This window comes from Mesoplodon bidens (genome assembly GCF_964165515.1).
Source record: "Mesoplodon bidens genome assembly, chromosome: 8".
In the NCBI taxonomy this organism is placed as follows: Eukaryota; Metazoa; Chordata; class Mammalia; order Artiodactyla; family Ziphiidae; genus Mesoplodon; species Mesoplodon bidens.
This window is the reverse complement of record NC_138165.1, coordinates 55,395,847-55,416,221: the sequence shown is the minus strand read 5'-3', so window position 1 is coordinate 55,416,221 and position 20,375 is coordinate 55,395,847. Positions and strand designations below refer to the sequence as shown.

The window sequence follows — 20,375 nt, the reverse complement described above, 5'->3', positions numbered from 1 at the left end:
TTCTCCCACATGAGGGCTCACTGTGTACCCTTCCCCCACAGGCTCTTAAGTGTGTATATATATCAGGAAATTATTGTACGCTATCATTAGCAATGACTTATACTTTTTATTAACAACTGTTGCAGGAGGGAGGTGAGAAGAATGTGAAGTGGAAACAGATTAAATTGAAATCAATGGCTGAGAAGGTATTGATTTATGTATAATTCATTTACCTGTATTTGGCATAATTTAACATAATGATATAACTGAGTGAAGAAAAAAATACCATTTGTACATTAAAAAAGAAAAAAAAAAGGTGACAAATTTGAAGCCATGGAGAATTCCAGTATAATTTATAAACTACTCCATCCTGAGGTTATAGAGAATTTTACATAAATGCTGTGGGGAGCCTGAATTGTCCAGGTCGTTTCCTCAGTTGTTGCTTTCACTTCATGTTTGTAGACTTAGGCTGTGTCCAGCATAATATCTGAAAACAAATCTCCATCACAGCCCCAAGGGACGGATACTGAGCTCCATTTTTCTTAATGCTAATCCCCATTGACGTGCCAGCTGCCCTCTCACCACTTGTCTTGACCATTCTGCTTGACTCTGCAACCTCCTCTAACAAACTACCTCAGAAAGAGGCGAAGCTGCACAGCCAGCCAGGCCCCCAATCAAATCAGTGCAGTCTAGGGGACATTTGGTACTTGCCAGAGTCGCAGTGCCATTTGCTGCTAATGCATCTTCCACTTCTGCATGCAAATTGAGTTAGTGGCTCACAAGTTGGGAATTCTGTGAAAGATATAAAAACATCCAATAGGAAAGGTGTTATCAACTGTGTTTCACTTAATTTATTTCTCATTTGCTAATGTGATCAGAACTCTACCCTTCTCTTCCACAAAAGGCACAGAGGAAACATTAGGTAAACAAATACAGTGACAGTAACTTCTTGAGGACTTAGGATACACATACTTTTAATATCTTTTATATGAGTACACTTCAGTGACTGAAAGCCAAGGAGAATCACTTGATGAAGGACTGTTTAGATTCATTATACTGCAAGAAAAATAAATAGATGTCAATTCCCTGCACCAAGGGACTCAACCTCCTCCCAGTGAAGAACAGCTGGATGAAGCTCTATATTCGTGTGCTTCAAAGGAAAGTGCATACTTTAAAAGAGAAAGGCCTTTTCTGAACATAGAGAGCCAAAGTACGAAGGTTGGATCCAACTTTGCCTGAGTGATGTCAACATAATAAGTTGAAAGTAAGAAAACAAACACAAACAAAAAACTCATTAAATTTAGTTTAGTTGGTATCATACAGTTATAGATTTTGAAAGTGTGAATTCTAAGTTAAAAAAAAAAAGCAGCTCCATAGCACAGGGAGATCACCTACGTGGTTTGTGACCACCTAGAGGGGTGGGATAGGGAGGGTGGGAGGGAGGGAGATGCAAGAGGGAAGAGATATGGGAACATATGTATATGTATAACTGATTCACTTTGTTATAAAGCAGAAACTAACACACCATTGTAAAGCAATTATACTCCAATAAAGATGTTAAAAAAAAACACACAAAAATTTCCCTGAAAATCAACAACAGCAAAGAATTGGACTTCAAAGTAAAATTTTACTTAATTAAATCAAAAGACCTCCTTTCCTAACCCTTAGATAACTATGACAACAAAAATTAAAAAGCAAAACATAGAATTAGCACAGAAAACAATTCTAAAAGGAGATCACTAGCCAATTCAAAGGACAGGTAAATTCAGCAGACAGTTTTATCATAATAAGATCAGATAATCAAGACTGATTGCAAGAAAAAAAGAAAGAAAAAAGGTGGTAATAATAAGAGAAAATATAACTGCAAACAGCTCATCCAAGGAATTCAGAGTAGCTTACTAATATTTCCCAGGAGAAAATTTTTCATATGGTGAAAGTAATTCATGTAGAGTTTACATGATTTGCTCAATATCAGAACTTTTATCTCCCAAGACAATATTCATAGAATCATAAATCCTCACAAACACAACCTATTTAATAGACATTAAAAAAATAGAAAAAGAAGAATGAAAAACCTCCATCATTTCACTGGCATAAAGGCAGAAGAAAAGGACATATGGAGACAGAACTGTGGCCCATATTCTTTATTTCTGTTTCTCTCATAGGTGGAGCCAAAGTCATTTTGTGGCAAACACTTGGTTTTCTCTCTAAGGCAAGTGACGTAGAATCATAGCCTATATTTGATAGCAGGGGGACCAGCAATATTTTCAACTTGTATTTTGTAGCTTGTCTCAGAGCTACCAAGGGGGCGGAGCAGCTGGACTCGGGCTGCCCAAACTCTTTCAGCCAAAACTGTTCACATCTTACCTATCTACACAATTATTTATCTACCTGTAGTTTTAATTTTGGAGTTTTGAGAACTATTTTATTTGGAGAAAAATATATGAATAATAACAATGTATTTCTTTGCTCAAAAAAACAGAAAGAAAACCATTGATTATATCCAATTTTTTCAGCCCTAAAGAAACTGAGAGCATGAAAGTTAGACTTGCCTAAAGTTATATGTATTTCCTTAACGGAAAATAGGTCTTAGAATTCAGTTCATCAAACTCTTCATCTATCATTCTATCGATAACAACCTCGTACCAATTTCCTACCTTACTTTCATTTACCATCCATGAATTACCTGTTATTTTACTCTACCCATATTTTTACTCTACCTATTTGTATTTTCAGCTTAAAGGTTAAATATTTCTCATAAAATGTTTCATTGTGTAAAGGGGAACTTCCTTGTGCCTAGCAGAAATGAGTCCCTAAATACTTTCACTTCTTTAGCATTTGGTTCACAAGTTTTTCTCCGTACCAGTCACTATTTCATAATGTTGGAAATTTCAATCATTTTGAATCTTGATCTTCTCTTTAAATTCTATAATACTATCAACTTTTGATTTATTTTTATAGGGCAGATAATACAAGATTTACCCAATCATTTTTGTCACACTTCTTTAGGCCTTTTTTGTTTGTTTGTTTTTCTTTTAAGCTTTTAAACACAGTCCTGACCCAGGTACTCATTCCATAGAGCCTTAAGGGTTAAATCATGGGGCTCACACATGCATGGGTAGTTTGCTCCCTACACCTTCTCTTCATCATCAGGCCCTCTGTACTGTTGGATAAGGCTAACCTCACCCATCATGCCGTCTTCCCTGGGCAAGTGGTTCCCTGCACTGCACCATTTATAAGAAGATTTGAATGGTAGTTACCATTGGACCCCCTATGGCCTTGCTCTCCTCATGGAACTTGGGCCTATTTGGCAGTCATGCTTCCCAGGTTTTCCCTCAAGTCCTCTTCTGGATCATTTCTTTTTTAAGAGGACTTTACAAAGTAACTCCAGGTAGTGGTTCCACTTGAAAGCTATGTTATTGAGTATTTTCTTAGTACTTCAACCAATGAAGTGCACTAGTGAAGGTATTTTCAGGAAATAAGAATTTTAAATGGCATTGCTATAAGTCCTATAGAATTTTTGCACTTTCCCTTAAAAACCATGGCATTTTAAAATTAAAAGTCTATATCAACACATATTTTTGGCAAATCATTAGTAACTAGAATAGTAAAATGCAAGCAAATTAATTTTGCGTGATCCTGTCAAATACCTATTTCGTATATTATCCCCAAAATAATATATCAAATTTAAATCAGAGGCTAAAATATTCACCCTTGTTCTTAAAATGGTGAAACAATGAGTTACCTTTGGAGCCTATAAGAACTCTCCCTATCATGTAGCTGAGCTGGGAAAAGAGTCAGTCAGTATGATCAGCAGTAATATTCAGTGAACAGACTGCAAGTGATATAGCCATTCTTAATATTGGTAACTTATGCAATGACAATATAAATTGCTATTATTTCATAAATAACATGTAGGGAAAGTAGTGGCTTCATATCAGATCAGGTTGACATGGCATCCTTGACTACCTGCTTCTTTACTTCTTAAAAAGCAATTTCTTTGTGTGAATTTACCTTTGAGTATATCCATCTGAGGTACTGGCATAATATCAACCATGGAAATGATTCTAAAACTGAACATATCTTTACTAAACTCTATGATTACAAAAGCCATTTCTTGAGATATGAATTTTAGAATAAGTGTAACTTTTTGAATCCAAAAAATGTGATGAGAGCCTAAATATGATTCAAAGATAGAAGTGATAAGGAGGCAATCACTGATATGAAGAGATAGAAGACTATATCAAAAGCCATGAATGTAGCAACCCAAGAAATACTCAGACATATAAGAGAAAGCACTCAAAAGAGAAATGAAAATGCACAAGGCAAAATTTAATCAATATTCCTAAGTATTTTTTTAACTTGACAAGATAATGAAAACTTATGTTAATCTTTCAAGAATCAACATGAATTTTGTCAAACAAGTGTTCTCCTCCTTAGATAAATAAGTGTTTAATGTTTAGAAGATGTACAGTAGACATGAATAGAGACTGTATATGAAGTATCAACATAAGTTATGATTAAAATGAGTAAGCAACTAAATGCAATGTGTAAGATATGATGAGATCTAATTTTTAAAAATAGCATTACATCTTTAGGCATTTATAATAGGTCAATTTACATTTTAAAATCTCTTTTCTATAAACTTTGGAAAATAATAGCCAACATCATAAGTTTTATTAGGAAAAAAATATCTCCCCAGGCATTTGGAAACTTCTGAAATTTGGCAATACAGGCATACCTCAATACAGGAGATATTGCAGGTTTTGTTTCAGACAACCTCAAATAAACCAAATTTTCAATAAAATGAGTCACACGAATTTTTGGTTTCCCGATGCATATAAAGTATGTTTACACTATACTTTAGTCTATTAAGTGTTCAATAGCATTATGTCTAAAAAACATATACCTTAATTAATAAATACTTTATTCCTAAAAAATGCTAATCTGACAACACACAAGCTTTCAATTTGTAAAAACCACAATATCTATGAAGTGCGATAAAGCGAAACACAATTAAATGAGGTGTACCATTGGTTGAGAAATTTCCCATGTGACCTTTAATATTCTATCCACTTCTTAGATTCTAAGTCTAAAAACCAGCCAAAAAAAGAATCTGGAAATTAGCTCCGTAAAGGTTAAAACTTTCAAAATGAATAAAATATTTGAAAATCCAGTGTATCTTCACTCTCTAAGAAAATGAGAGCCATATATCTTCTGCCCACAGTAAATACAACATATATACATGTGTAAAAAATTAATAAATAGGAACCTCAATTAAATAGAGTTGGGAGACCAGAAGGGGGAGCTCTCACACCCTGGGATGATAGCTGAGCCCAACAGGAAGAAAAAAGACTCCTTTTCTTTCCTGGTGATGAAAAGTCATGAACTCTGTTTCTATACATCTCCCATCTTCCTTTTCCCCTCTATAAAAGTGTTCTCCTCCCTTTATGGGGCTTTGCATGTGGTTCACTATGGTTGCAGACCCTGACTTGCAATACTCTGCTGATTCCGAATAAATCCATCTTTACTGGAGAAATATCTGGCAGTCTATTTGTTTTAGGTCAACATATGCATATAATGCATATGTGTTCTTAAGCAACTACACCTCATTTCTGATTCATTTTTAACATAATACTTAGTTACATCATTTCTCTTGGAAACCTTGTTGTCTGAGTTTACCAAGAGGTAAATTCTACAGAGGAAAAAAAAAATTGGGAACTAGAAGAAAGCATAGGGCAAATCACTAAAAAGAATGAAGGTATTAATTTAATGGACACATGCAGCAGAGTAAAGTCACTAATGATTCATTTTTGTTTCCTTATTGGTAAATCACACAGCCTCTGTGGTCACAGACTCCTGGTTTGTAACATGATCTCTTGAGTTTTTTAAGTCCTAAAGATCAAGAAGTCAGAAGAAACATTATCTGGAAATGCACAACACTCTAAAATAATTTAGTGTGGAACAAATAGGGCTCATCATGTGAATAACTCCTGGGATTATCACAGCATTCATATAAAACACAGTAACTGAATTTCATATACATGAAAGAACTAACAAATAAAGAAATGTTAAAATTATCTTGGGCTTTTCTCTGTTTAATAATGCAGTCAAATGTAAAATACATTTTAGAAAGAGCTCCATCAAAAAAGTTTAATATAGACCTCCAACCATTTTTCACTAATGTTGGAAAATACTGTGTCCTTAACTCCTTAGTGTCCTATAGCTAGTATCTGATGGTGATAGAGAAATGACATCTAATGACAATACATATTTTTTCCTAACAAATAAAACAAAAACTTTTTAAAGCAAATGTAACATTTTCCCTGTTCTTCCATATTAGTGTTAATTTTAAAGTTGAAAACAGAATCCAATATTTCAGTTTGTTTCTGGATACTTGTTCTGTTAAAATATCATTATGAATTCTTATATTTGATACTTAAATGTTATACATAATCTTTTCTTTCTTGGTTTTGCATAAATATTCTTTGACTTTTGATCTTCCTTGAGACACAAAGATCCAAAGTCAAAGAATACTTATCATGTTAAAATTACAGCAAGGAAAAGAAAACTGTATTTTATTTCTTTAGTTACTTCAACCTCATAGAATATATAATATGGATTAATGGACTGTTAAAAAATCTTCCATTGTTGCAGGTAGTATGCTCAATTTATCTATTATATCTTTCAGCTAAAATTTATTGCCAGGTTATATGTAGGTTGTTGTGTAAATGGCAACAATTTTCTCTTTCTCTCAAGGGTAATCATGGTTGGTATGGTACTTATATTTATCTAATATACAAAGCTTAGAGAAATGTTTCCCAGTGAGGTAGATTTCAGATCCAATTTATGTTTTTTTCCTGTCTCTAATATAGGATTTTCCTACTTATTCCTCTTCCTTGGCCCCAATATGAATATTTATAAGTAACTTATTGAAGTTTCAAAATACAGTTATCTCAGGTTTGTTTGAGAGCATATATTACACATCCTATATACATGAATTTGACCTTCATGATTAAGTGGGTGGAAAATGTATAGAAGATTCAAATTAAAATAAATGTTAAGAATAATAAAGGAATGTGTGGTTAGGAAGGTGTTATATAAACATGAAAGAGGCAATAATACTCACATTATACATTACTATTTATTGAGAAGAGGTACTAGGCTAGTCACATATACATTACTTACACTCTTCACAATAGCCTTGGAATTGTTATTACTAACCCAAATTTGCAGAAGAAAACAGTATAACTTGCCTAAGGATACACTGCATAACCAGCAAGTGTCAGAGTAAAATGTGAATACTAGTCCAAAATATATTATTTTTTCACTATACCCTGCTGAGCATACCAATACCCTTAAAAATTATATCACAGAAATATTGGGGTAAAGATGAAAAATTTAATTGTTTTTTTCTGTGGTTTACATCTTCTATTTAAACTCTAATTCTGATTTTTACCTACTCCAAAGCATATAATTAAATTATAGTTATGGAAAATACCAGTACTTCGTAAGATTATAGCAATTATAGGACTATAGCCTCTGAGAAAATATATAACGTTTCTAGTTACTGATGCTACTTGTGGCTCCAGAGAATTGGTACTTATATAGGACAGACTTCCAAAGATCCAATAGAGTAGATATACTTTGGAGAAAAATGTAAGAGAATAGTGTACCCCAAATCATCTTCATTTTGCTGCTCTTTCATTGTTGTTACATAAAAACCTCATTTTATATCTCACATATGATGCCATGTAAAAAGAATATAAACTTTATAGGTAGGCAAACCTGAGTTCAAATCCTGGTTTTATCACTAACTAATGTGTGACCTTGGACAGTTACTTAATACTCCTGACCCCAGGTTCCAACTCTATGAAACAGAGTAGAAAACTACTGCAAAGTTTCAAGATATTCATTCAAGATATTTTACTGAAAACTTTATACCAGACAGAGTTCTAGGCCTTAGAGATACATCATCTAGAATGAATGAATGAATGAATGAATAGAATAGAATAGTACAAGGCACTGGGAATACAATTTTCAGCATTTTCTTTTCTCAGAATTCTTATAATCTGGTAGGAAAAACATTTGTAATATAATTAAACAAGTGACTTTAATAAATCTCTGGTAAATGCTACAATATAGGCAGTACAAAGTGTTATTGCAACACACAACATACGCATCTAAACTAATCTTAGATATTGTGCCCCAAAGGAAGTGTTGTACAAGCTGATACAAATGATAGATTCAGGTTAAATCAGATAAACAGGAGGAAAATGAGTGCTTTTAGAATATTCCAGAAAGATGGCATTTATGAAGGCCCAGAAGTCAGAGGATATAAAATGTTTGAGAAACTGTAAGAATTTCAGAATGGTTACAATACGGTGTAAGATAGAAGTAGTGAAACTTTAGGAGCTGTAAATAGACTTGAGAGACAGATTCAGAAATGATCACTATTGGGACTTCCTTGGTGGTGCACTTGTTGAGAATCTGCTTGCCAATGCAGGGGACATGGGTTTGAGCCCTGGTCTGGGAAGATCCCACATGCCACGGAGCAACTAAGCACGTGTGCCACAACTGTTGAGCCTGTGCTCTAGAGCCTGTGAGCCACAACTACTGAGCCCGCGTGCCACAACTACTGAAGCTCGTGCACCTAGAGCCCAAGCTCTGCAAAAAGAATAGCCACCACAATGAGAAGCCCGCACACCGCAGTGAAGAGTAGCCCCGGCTCGCCGCAACTAGAGAAAGCCCGCATGCAGCAATTAAGACCCAACAACGAAGACCCAAATGCAGCCAAAAATAAATAAATAAATAAATAAATAAATTAATTAATTAAAAGAAAAAGATAAATGATCACTATTGATGTAACAAAGCCTTGGAAGTCAAAGGAACACCCAGGGAGTATATTAAAAATGAGACTGAGAACTGGAAAAAAATACTGAATAGTTCTGGCAACGTGGTAGACAAATGAGAAATGCTAGATAAAATAGCAACCAAACATTTTAACACATAGGTGAATATATAAGAAAATAATATAAATTTTCCAAGTCCAGAAATGAAAATGGTTCAGAAAACTAGAATAGTTAGTGAACTATAACTTTTGTGTGTTTGTGTGTGTGCACGTGCATGTGTGTTATTTTGCTCACAAAGGCAGTAGAAGAATGATAGAATTATAATGTAGATGCTTGGGTTTTAATTTCAGCATCAGACAGGTGACAATTCTTTAGTTCCACACAAGTATGAATACTAATAGAGACCTTGGATTCTCAGAGGCTAAACCCCCAGTGGAAGGGTACATGAAATAACATTCCTTCCAGTACAAAGAGATGTTCCAGCCTGGACTGTAAGTGGAAAAACATATACAGTCTCCCCTGGACATGTATAATTATGAGGCTGCATCTTAAGTTCTAGTTTCTATAGTTCAGGAAAACTCAAGTTACAAAAATCAAGGTAAAAATTAACTCAGGGCATATAATATTTCTGAGGCTTGTCCAAGTATTCAGAAGAGCTGATCCCAAGACGGGTCTCATAAGACTTCCACAGGGTTGAAAAACATAGAAGATAGGCTCAAAATTCAAAATTATAAAAAAATAAAATAAAAAAGGCAAAAGAAAAAAAATCTGGTTAGTGAAATTCAGCAGATCCAACAAATGGCAGAATTAAATCCACAAGCTCTTCAGATATTTTAAAAATATGTGATACAGATTAGATTGAAATATGATAGGTACTATAAAATAGGGAAGTCAAAATTTATTTTATTTTTTTTATTTTTATTTATTTTTTATTTTTTATTTTTTTTGCGGTACGCAGGCCTCTCACTGTTGTGGCCTCTCCCGTTGCAGAGCACAGGCTCCGGACGCGCAGGCTCAGCGGCCATGGCTCACGGGTGCAGCTGCTCCGCGGCATGTGGGATCTTCCTGGACCGAGACACGAACCCGTGTCCCCTGCGTCGGCAGGCGGACTCTCAACCACTGCGCCACCAGGGAAGCCCCAAAATTTATTTTAAAAAGAAAGACAAAAATTTTAAAAAATGTAAAAAGACATCATGAGAAAAAAAAATTAGGCAGACTTGGAAAGCAACCAAATAGAGCATTTAGAAATGTAAATCAGAGCCTTGGAATACAAAGTGCATGAACTAGTTAGTGTATTTGAAGAAACAATTACTAAACTGGAAAACAGATCTGAAGAAATTTCCATTGTTGCAGTTCAAAGATTAAAAATAATGTGGAAGGGATTAAGAATCATGGAGGACAGACTAAAATGATCAAACACTAACCTAACAGTTCCAAAAACAGTGAAGAGAGAAAATGGAGATAGGTGATATTTGAAAAGATACTTCTTTAGAATTTCCCAGAATTTATGAGAGATATGATTTTAGATTCAAGCACCACAGTCTATCTTGAGATACATAAAAATAAATTTATGTATAGAAACACTTCAGTAGAACATCAGAACGCCAAGAGGAAATTTATAAAACTTAAATTAACCTGTAAACAATTTACAAAATTGAATCAGGAATGAAAAATGTATTCTTCTTCCCAAATAAAAAATAAGAAATGAGAACTTTATAGAAAGCAATTTACTTCCTCTCCCAAAGAAAATAAGGAAAATATTTGAAGGGTAGTCAGAGACAGAGGAATCAGAAAAATGTAGGAGGGAAACCAAGAAATATCTTGTCATGGAAGATAAGAGGAGAAATTGTTTCAAGGAGAAACAGCAGTGATGAAGGCTGCTCAGATAATCTTAAATACAAATTGAAGTGCCCTACCCAGATTAATTTTTTTCCTTGTTGAGCTTTCATGGAATAATCTGGGAAAGAAATAAGATTCCATTTTCTAGTAGACTGAGTGGAAGATGCATACGTAAATTTTCTTCAACTTTCCCAAGACACTGGACTGTGAGGAAAGTAAGAATTAATATGATAGCTGAAGAGAGATAGAGGATCAAGAGAGAGTTAGGTACTTATGCTGGTGGTAATCTTTTTTAAGAGGATGAAAGTTGAACATACATAAGTATAAAAGGAAAGAAGCCAGTGAGTGAGATTAAAAATACAGGAAAGATAAAAGTTACATTTTCTGTTTTTACACATTTTAGGGAAGCAGAAAAATTTTCAAAGAATGGATTCATATCTAACAGTGATGGACTTCCCTGGCAATTAAAATAATTAGTTCTAAAGTGAGTCTATATTCAATTCAATCCTAAGGTTAATAAACAGTGACTTTAGATTTTTCAACCCAAGAAATGATTTAAAAAAGTAATAGCCTTAGTAAATTAGAAATGCCCAATGAAATGTGGCAGATGAAATAAACAACAATTAATTGATTTATAGTTTATACAAAATCCAAAACATACAAGAAATGGGTATCTCAAGTAAATTAATTTGGTTATGTATTTTAAGACTATATTTTAGGAAATTTTAGTCATGTGCATGTGTGTGTATGTGTGTGTGTACATATAATACCACATCCTCCAAGAGACAAAGAATAAAACAAAATTTATTTTGAAATATTACAGAAATTTCAAAAGCTATAATTATGTGACATTTTACATATTTGTCTCATTCTAATTCATACTCTGGGATTGGTAATTTTAGCACTGTGTGGGCACAAGAAATAAACTCTTCAGTGCCATGAAATAGTAGTAAGGTTGCTTGGGATACTTTTTTCTGTTTTATTTTTAGCATTTAAAAATTTAGCAAATTATTAATAAGAGTAATTTTCATCAAATTGCTTATACATGTTGATTTTTAGTGCAAACAATATACTTTGGGATTCCTTATTCCTAGCTCTATGGTTGATTGGTTGATACTCATTCACAATTCTGAAATCTTGGCCACGTTTGGACTACCCAGGCAATTTCCTTTTCTTTTATATATAAAAAACCATAATTTGAAAAGATACATGCACTCCAATGTTCACTGCAGCACTATTTACAGTAGCAAAGATATGGAAGCAACCTAAATGTCCATAAATAGAGGAGTGGATAAAGAAGATGCGGTACATATATACAATGGAATATTACTCAGCCATAAATAAGAATGAAATAATGTCACTTGCAGCAACATGGATGGACCTAGAGATTGTCATACTGCGTGAAAGACAAATATCATATGATATCCCTTATATGTGGAATCTAAAAAATGGGTACAAATGAACTTAGCTACAAAACAGAAATAGAGTTACAGATGTAGAAAACAAACTTACAGTTACCAGGGGATAAGGGGGGTAAGGATAAATTGGAAGACTGGGATTAACATATACATACTACTATATATATAAAATAGATAACTAATAAGGACCTACTGTATAGCACAGAGAACTCTACTCAATAACTCTGTAATGGACTATATGGGAAAGAATCTAAAAAAGAGTGGATATATGTATAGGTGTAACTGATTTACTTTGCTGTACACCTGAAACTAACACAACATTTTAAATCAACTATACTCTAATAAAAATTAAAAAAAAATAGCGCACTCAAGGGAAAGAGAAGCAAATGACACTCCAAATGTATTATACAAGTAAGTATGATATCTCCAAGAATAGACAACCTTGGTTATTACATCAATACTGGTTTAAGGTATGATTATAAATGGTTTCTAAGAGCTCACTCTTGCTCATTCTATTTACAGACGCCACCCCCACCTTAAAAAGACACACACACACACACACACAGACACACACACACACAATATAAAAGTCACCAGGAAATCCAATTGTCATTGAGATTCATACTCACAGATTCTGGTTGCAAATGAGAAATCACAGGGTCATTATGTGCACAACAAAGCTAGCACATTTCAAAAAATGTTTTCTGACACAGAAAACATAAAAACCCACTAAATATAACAGAGAAAAACGTGCACTCAATGGGAAAAGTTCCCATTCTCTTGGGAATTACAGGGGTTAAATCCAGGAGCAAAGCGGCAATACTAATGCTTGATGTCTTACGTATCTCTATCTATCTGTCTGTCTGTCTATCTATCTATCTATCTATACTAGTGTACACTTACAGTAACCAGTGTCCTTGTCCTTATTTGTTAGCTGACTACCAAAAGAATTAGTCAGGGGTCCAAATATTTTATTATACCTACATATATGACTATTTATATATCTATTCCTATTGCTAATATTCAAATATACATTTTAAACTTTTAGCAAGGTACATAATTGTAAATCATTTTAAATTCATAGTTTATGTAAGTCTATATGATATGTAAACCCATATTTTAAATCGTCTTATAGAATGAGATTAGCATTGATGTTAATTATTGCATGGAATTAATGAAAAAGGGGAATTAGTACTACCAACTAACCAATGGAAGAGTGGTACAATTAACTACCCAAACACTGTATTTGGTGTTATATGTGGTTCCTATTTAATCCTCATGACTATAAAACTACTACTATGAGATAGTTTTTATTATTGCCATTTTACATATAAAAGAAAAAAACATTTCAGAGAAATTAGCTTTTATTTTTTAAGTTATCCTTAAACAGGAAAAAAAAATATGAATATACAGAGAATATTAAAAAAATTAATTAGCTTGAGTAATATCATCTATCCATCTATCAGTCTGTCTATCCATCTATATGTCAAAAGAAATATACAGCAACCTGTAAAAAATACACATTTTTCTTCTGTTCACAAGGAAATTCTACAAAAACAATAAATTCCCAGGCCACGAAGCAAGTCTCAATAGTTTCTGAAGAAGAAATATTATACCAGACTTTTTCTCATGCAACAATTACATTATAATCAGTTTTATTAAAACTGAAGAAAATCACAAATGATTGATATATAGTCTTCTGTATATTTATGGAAGCTGACCAATAAGCAATATTTTACTAATCAAATTTTGAAAATTATATACCTTTCTAAATGTCTTTATTAAAAATGAGAATTTTACCTTCCTTTTGTACTCCACACTTTCTCTTTCCCACTCTCTCAATACAGTTTCTCATTGGTTTTAACTACATCATGAGGTAACAACTTCTTATATTATTATGACAGCACATTATTTTCTAAAGTTGTACAACTTTAAGTTATTTGTACAGCTTTCATTTAAAACTAACTTACAGAATATTCTAGTTAAGAGGAAGCCAAAAGACAAGTATAATTTTGAGAAATCAAGAAATAGTGGTTAAACATTTTACTGAAAAAATGGAAATAGTAACCAGAAAACTTGGCTAAGAGTTAAAAACGGTTGCCACTGGAGTTGGTGAAAAGGGTGAGGTAAAGTAACTACTAGGTTTTTTTTTTTGTTTTATATATTCTCTGAGTTTTTAAAGCTAAATGTGTGTCTACACACACACACAAATATATGTAGTTATATACAAAACAGTGGTAGAAATGGACTAGATTATGGACATATATTGAACCTAGAATTTCAGTACCATATAAGGACACAGTCCTCCTGTGTAAGAATTTATACAGATTAAAGAAGAGGATATGTATATATTTTTGCTAATAAAAATGCATCAATATTTAGAAAATTCAGACGGATACACCAGAAATACAGCTACACGTGGAACAACTCCTACAGAACACCTACTGAATGCTAGCAGAAGACCCCAGACCTCCCAAAAGGCAAGAAACTCCCCACATACCTGGGTAGGGCAAAGCGGAGAGATTCCCGCACAGAGGATCGGTGCCGAGAGGCACTCACCCGCCCGAGAGGCTTGTCTGCTCGCCCGCCAGGGCGGGCGGCGCTGGAAGCTGAGGCTCGGGCTTCGGTCAGAGCGCAGGGAAAGGACTGGGGCTGGCGGCGAGAACTCAGCCTGAAGGGGGCTAATGTGCCACAGCTAGCCGGCAGGGAGTCCGGGAAAACTCTGGAGCTGCCGAAGAGGCAAGAGACTTTTTCTTCCCTCTTGGTTTCCTGGTGCGCGAGGAGAGGGGATTAAGAGCGCTGCTTAAAGGGGCTCCACAGACGGGCGCGAGTCACGACTGAAAGCGCGGAGCCCAGTGACGGGCGTGGGACGCTGGGGCTGCTGCTGCCGCCGCCAAGAAGCCTGTGTGCGAGCGCAGGTCACTGTCCACACCGCCCTTCAGGAAGCCTGTGCAGCCCGCCACTGCCGGGGTCCCGGGATCCAGGGGCGGCTTCCCTGGGAGAACGCACGGCGCGCCTCGGGCTGGTGCAACGTCACGCCGACTTCTGCCTCTGCAGGCTCGCCCCGCACTCCGTGCCCCTCCCTCCCGCCCGGCCTGAGTGAGCAAGAGTCCCCGAAGTGGCTGCTCCTTTAACCCTGTCCTGTCTGAGCGAAGAACAGACGCCCTCCGGCGACCTACACGCAGAGGCGGGGCCAAATCCAAAGCTGAGACCCAGGAGCTGTGAGAACAAAGAAGAGAAAGGGAAACCTCTCCCAGCAGCCTCAGAAGCAGCGGATTAAAGCTCCACAATCAACTTGATGTACCCTGCATCTGTGGAATACATGAATAGACAACACATCATCCCAAATTGAGGAGCCAGGAGTCAGTGCTGTGCCTCTGAGGTGGGAGAGCCAACTTCAGGACACTGGTCCACAAGAGACCTCCCAGCTCCACATAATATCAAGCGGCGAAAATCTTCCAGAGATCTCCATCTCAACACCAGCACCCAGCTTCACTCAACGACCAGCAAGCTACAGTTCTGGACACCCTATGCCAAACAACTAGCAAGACAGAAACACAACGCCACCCATTAGCAGAGAGGTGGCCTAAAATCATAAAAAGTCCGCAGACACCCCAAAACACACCACCAGACGTGGACCTGCCCACCAGAAAGACAAGATCCAGCCTCATTCACCAGAACACAGGCACTAGTCCCCTCCACCAGGAAGCCTACACAACCCACTAAACCAACCTGAGCCACTGGGGACAGACACCCAAAACAACGGGAACTACGAACCTGCAGCCTGCAAAAAGGAGACCCCAAACACAGTAACATAAGCAAAATGAGAAGACAGAAAAACACACAGCAGGAGAAGGAACAAGATAAAAACCCACCAGACCTAACAAATGAAGACGTAATAGGCAGTCTACCTGAAAAAGAATTCAGAATAATGATGGTAAAGATGATCCAAGATTCTATTTCCCAGATCCAAAATCTTGGAAATAGAATAGACAAAATGCAAGAAACAGTTAACAAGGACCTAGAAGAACTAAAGGTGAATCAAGCATCGATTAAAAACACAATACATGAAATAAAAAATACTCTAGATGGGATCAATAACAGAATAACTGAGGCAGAAGAACGGATAAGTGAGGTGGAAGATAAAATAGTGGAAATAACTGCTGCAGAGCAAAATAAAGAAAAAAGAATGAAAAGAACAGAGGACAGTCTCAGAGACCTCTGGGACAACATTAAACGCACCAACATTCGAATTATAGGGGTTCCAGAAGAAGAAGAGAAAAAGAAAGGGACTGAGAAAATATTTGAAGAGATTATAGTTGAAAACTTCCCTAATATGGGAAAGGAAATAGTTAATCAAGTCCAGGAAGCACAGAGAGTCCCATACAGAATAAATCCAAGGAGAAATACGCCAAGACACATATTAATCAAACTGTCAAAAATTAAACACAAAGAAATCATATTAAAAGCAGCAAGGCAAAAACAACAAATAACACACAAGGGAATCCCCATCAGGATAACAGCTGATCTCTCAGCAGAAACTCTACAAGCCAGAAGGGAGTGGCAGGACATAATTAAAGTGATGAAGGAGAAAAACCTGCAACCAAGATTACTCTACCCAGCAAGGATCTCATTCAGATTTGATGGAGAAATTAAAACGTTTACAGACAAGCAAAAGCTGAGAGAGTTCAGCACCACCAAACCAGCTTTACAACAAATGCTAAAGGAACTTCTCTAGGCAAGAAACACAACAGAAGGAAAATACCTACAATAACGAACCCAAAACAATTAAGAAAATGGGAATAGGAACATACATATGGATAATTACCTTAAATGTAAATGGACTAAATGCTCCCACCAAAAGACACAGATTGGCTGAATGGATACAAAAACAAGACCCATATATATGCTGTCTACAAGAGACCCACTTCAGACCTAGAGACACATACAGACTGAAAGTAAGGGGATGGAAAAAGATATTCCATGCAAATGGAAACCAAAAGAAAGCTGGAGTAGCAATTCTCATATCAGACAAAATAGACTTTAAAATAAAGACTACTAGAAGAGACAAAGAAGGACACTACATAATGATCAAGGGATCGATCCAAGAAGAAGATATAACAATTGTAAATATTTATGCACCAAACATAGGAGCACCTCAATACATAAGGCAAATACTAACAGCCATAGAAGGAGAAATCGACAGCAACACAATCATAGTAGGGGACTTTAACACCCCACTTTCACCAATGGACAGATCTTCCAAAATGAAAATAAATAAGGAAACACAAGCTTTAAATGATACATTAAACAAGATGGACTTCATTGATATTTATAGGACATTCCATCCAAAAACAACAGAATACACATTTTTCTCAAGTGCTCATGGAACATTCTCCAGGATAGATCATATCTTGGGTCACAAATCAAGCCTTGGTAAATTTAAGAAAATTGAAATTGTATCAAGTGTCTTTTCTGACCACAATGCTATGAGACTAGATATCAATTACAGGAAAAGAGCTGTAAAAAATACAAACACATGAAGGCTAAACAATACACTACTTAATAACGAAGTGATCACTGAAGAAATCAAAGAGGAAATTAAAAAATACCTAGAAAAAAATGACAATGGAGACACGACGACCCAAAACCTATGGGATGCAGCAAAAGCAGTTCTAAGAGGGAAGTTTATAGCAATACAATCCCACCTTAAGAAACAGGAAACATCTCGAATAAACAACCTAACCTTGCACCTAAAGCAATTAGAGAAAGAAGAACAAAAACACCCCAAAGTTAGCAGAAGGAAAGAAATCATAAAAATCAGATCAGAAATAAATGAAAAAGAAATGAAGGAAACGATAGCAAAGATCAATAAAACTAAAAGCTGGTTCTTTGAGAAAATAAACAAAATTGCTAAACCATTAGCCAGACTCATCAAGAAAAGAAGGGAGAAGACTCAAATCAATACAATTAGAAATGAAAAAGGAGAAGTAACAACTGACACTGCAGAAATACAAAAGATCATGAGAGATTACTACAAGCAACTCTATGCCCATAAAATGGACAACCTGGAAGAGATGGACAAATTCTTAGAAATGCACAACCTGCCAAGACTGACTCAGGAAGAAATAGAAAATATGAATAGACCAATCACAAGCACTGAAATTGAAACTGTGATTAAAAATCTTCCATCAAACAAAAGCCCAGGACCAGATGGCTTCACAGGCGAATTCTATCAAACATTTAGAGAAGAGCTAACACTCATCCTTCTCAAACTCTTCCAAACAATATCAGAGGAAGGAACACTCCCAAACTCATTCTACGAGGCCACCATCACCTTGATACCAAAACCAGGCAAGGATGTCACAAAGAAAGAAAACTACAGGCCAATATCACTGATGAACATAGATGCAAAAATCCTCAACAAAATACTAGCAAACAGAATCCAACAGCACATTAAAAGGATCATACACCATGATCAAGTGGGGTTTATTCCAGGAATGCAAGGATTCTTCAATATACGCAAATCAATCAATGTGATACACCATATTAACAAGTTGAAGGAGAAAAACCATATGATCATCTCAATAGATGCAGAGAAAGCTTTCGACAAAATTCAACACCCATTTATGATAAAAACGCTGCAGAAAGTAGGCATAGAGGGAACTTTCCTCAACATCATAAAGGCCATATATGACAAACCCACAGCCAACATTGTCCTCAATGGTGAAAAACTGAAACCATTTCCACTAAGATCAGGAACAAGACAAGGCTGCCCACTCTCACCACTCTTATTCAACATAGTTTTGGAAGTTTTAGCCACAGCAATCAGAGAAGAAAAGGAAATAAAAGGAATCCAAATTGGAAAAGAAGAAGTAAAGCTGTCACTGTTTGCAGATGACATGATACTATACATAGAGAATCCTAAAGATGCTACCGAAAAACTACTAGAACTAATCAATGAATTTGGTAAAGTAGCAGGATACAAAATTAATGTACAGAAATCTCTGGCATTCCTGTACACTAATGATGAAAAATCTGAAAATGAAATGAAGAAAACACTCCCATTTACCATTGCAACAAAAAGAATAAAATATCTAGGAATAAACCTACCTAAGGAGACAAAAGACCTGTATGCAGAAAATTATAAGACACTGATGAAAGAAATTAAAGATGATACAAATAGGTGGAGAGATATACCATGCTCCTGGATTGGAAGAATCAATATTGTGAAAATGACTCTACTACCCAAAGCAATCTACAGATTCAATGCAATCCCTATCAAACTACCACTGGCATTTTTCACAGAACTAGAACAAAAAATTTCAAAATTTGTTTGGAAAAACAAAAGACCCCGAATAGCCAAAGCAATCTTGAGAACGAAAAACGGAGCTGGAGGAATCAGGCTCCCTGACTTCAGACTATACTACAAAGCTACAGTAATCAAGACGGTGTGGTACTGGCATAAAAACAGAAAGATAGATCAGTGGATCAGGATAGAAAGCTCAGAGATAAACCCACGCACATATGGCCAACTTATCTTTGATAAAGAAGGCAGGAATGTACAGTGGAGAAAGGACAGCCTCTTCAATAAGTGGTGCTGGGAAAACTGGACAGGGACATGTAAAAGTTTGAGATTAGATCATTCCCTAACACCATACACAAAAATAAGCTCAAAATGGATTAAAGACTTAAATGTAAGGCCAGAAACTATCAAACTCTTAGAGGAAAACATAGGTAGAACACTCTATGACATAAATCACAGCAAGATCCTTTTGGATCCACCTCCTAGAGAAATGGAAATAAAAACAAAGATAAACAAATGGGACCTAATGAAACTTCAAAGCTTTTGCACAGCAAAGGAAACCATAAACAAGACCAAAAGACAACCCTCAGAATGGGAGAAAATATTTGCTAATGAAGCAACTGACAAAGGATTAATCTCCAAAATTTATAAACAGCTCATGCAGCTCAATAGCAAAACAACAAACAACCCAATCCAAAAATGGGCAGAAGACTTAAATAGGCATTTCTCCAAAGAAGATATACAGACTGCCAACAAACACATGAAAGAATGCTCAACATCATTAATCATTAGAGAAATGCAAATCAAAACTACAATGAGATATCATCTCACACCAGTCAGAATGGCCATCATCAAGAAATCTAGAAACAATAAATGCTGGAGAGGGTGTGGAAAAAAGGGAACACTCTTGCACTGCTGGTGGGAATGTGAATTGGTACAGCCACTATGGAGAACAGTATGGAGGTTCCTTAAAAAACTAAA

The 20,375-nt window shown here is 35.7% G+C and overlaps 1 protein-coding gene across 1 annotated transcript in view; it reads right to left on the bottom strand.

Annotated features, from left to right (window-relative positions):
• Nucleotides 1-20,375, bottom strand: part of LRP1B (LDL receptor related protein 1B) — a gene marked incomplete at its 3' end in the record, with an annotated part of 2,330,707 nt that overhangs the window by 712,503 nt on the left and 1,597,829 nt on the right. Inside the window, exon 40 of the mRNA XM_081243013.1 lies at nucleotides 691-771. Within this exon, the coding sequence (XP_081099139.1) occupies nucleotides 691-771 (81 nt within the window). The remainder of the gene's footprint in view (nucleotides 1-690; nucleotides 772-20,375) is intronic.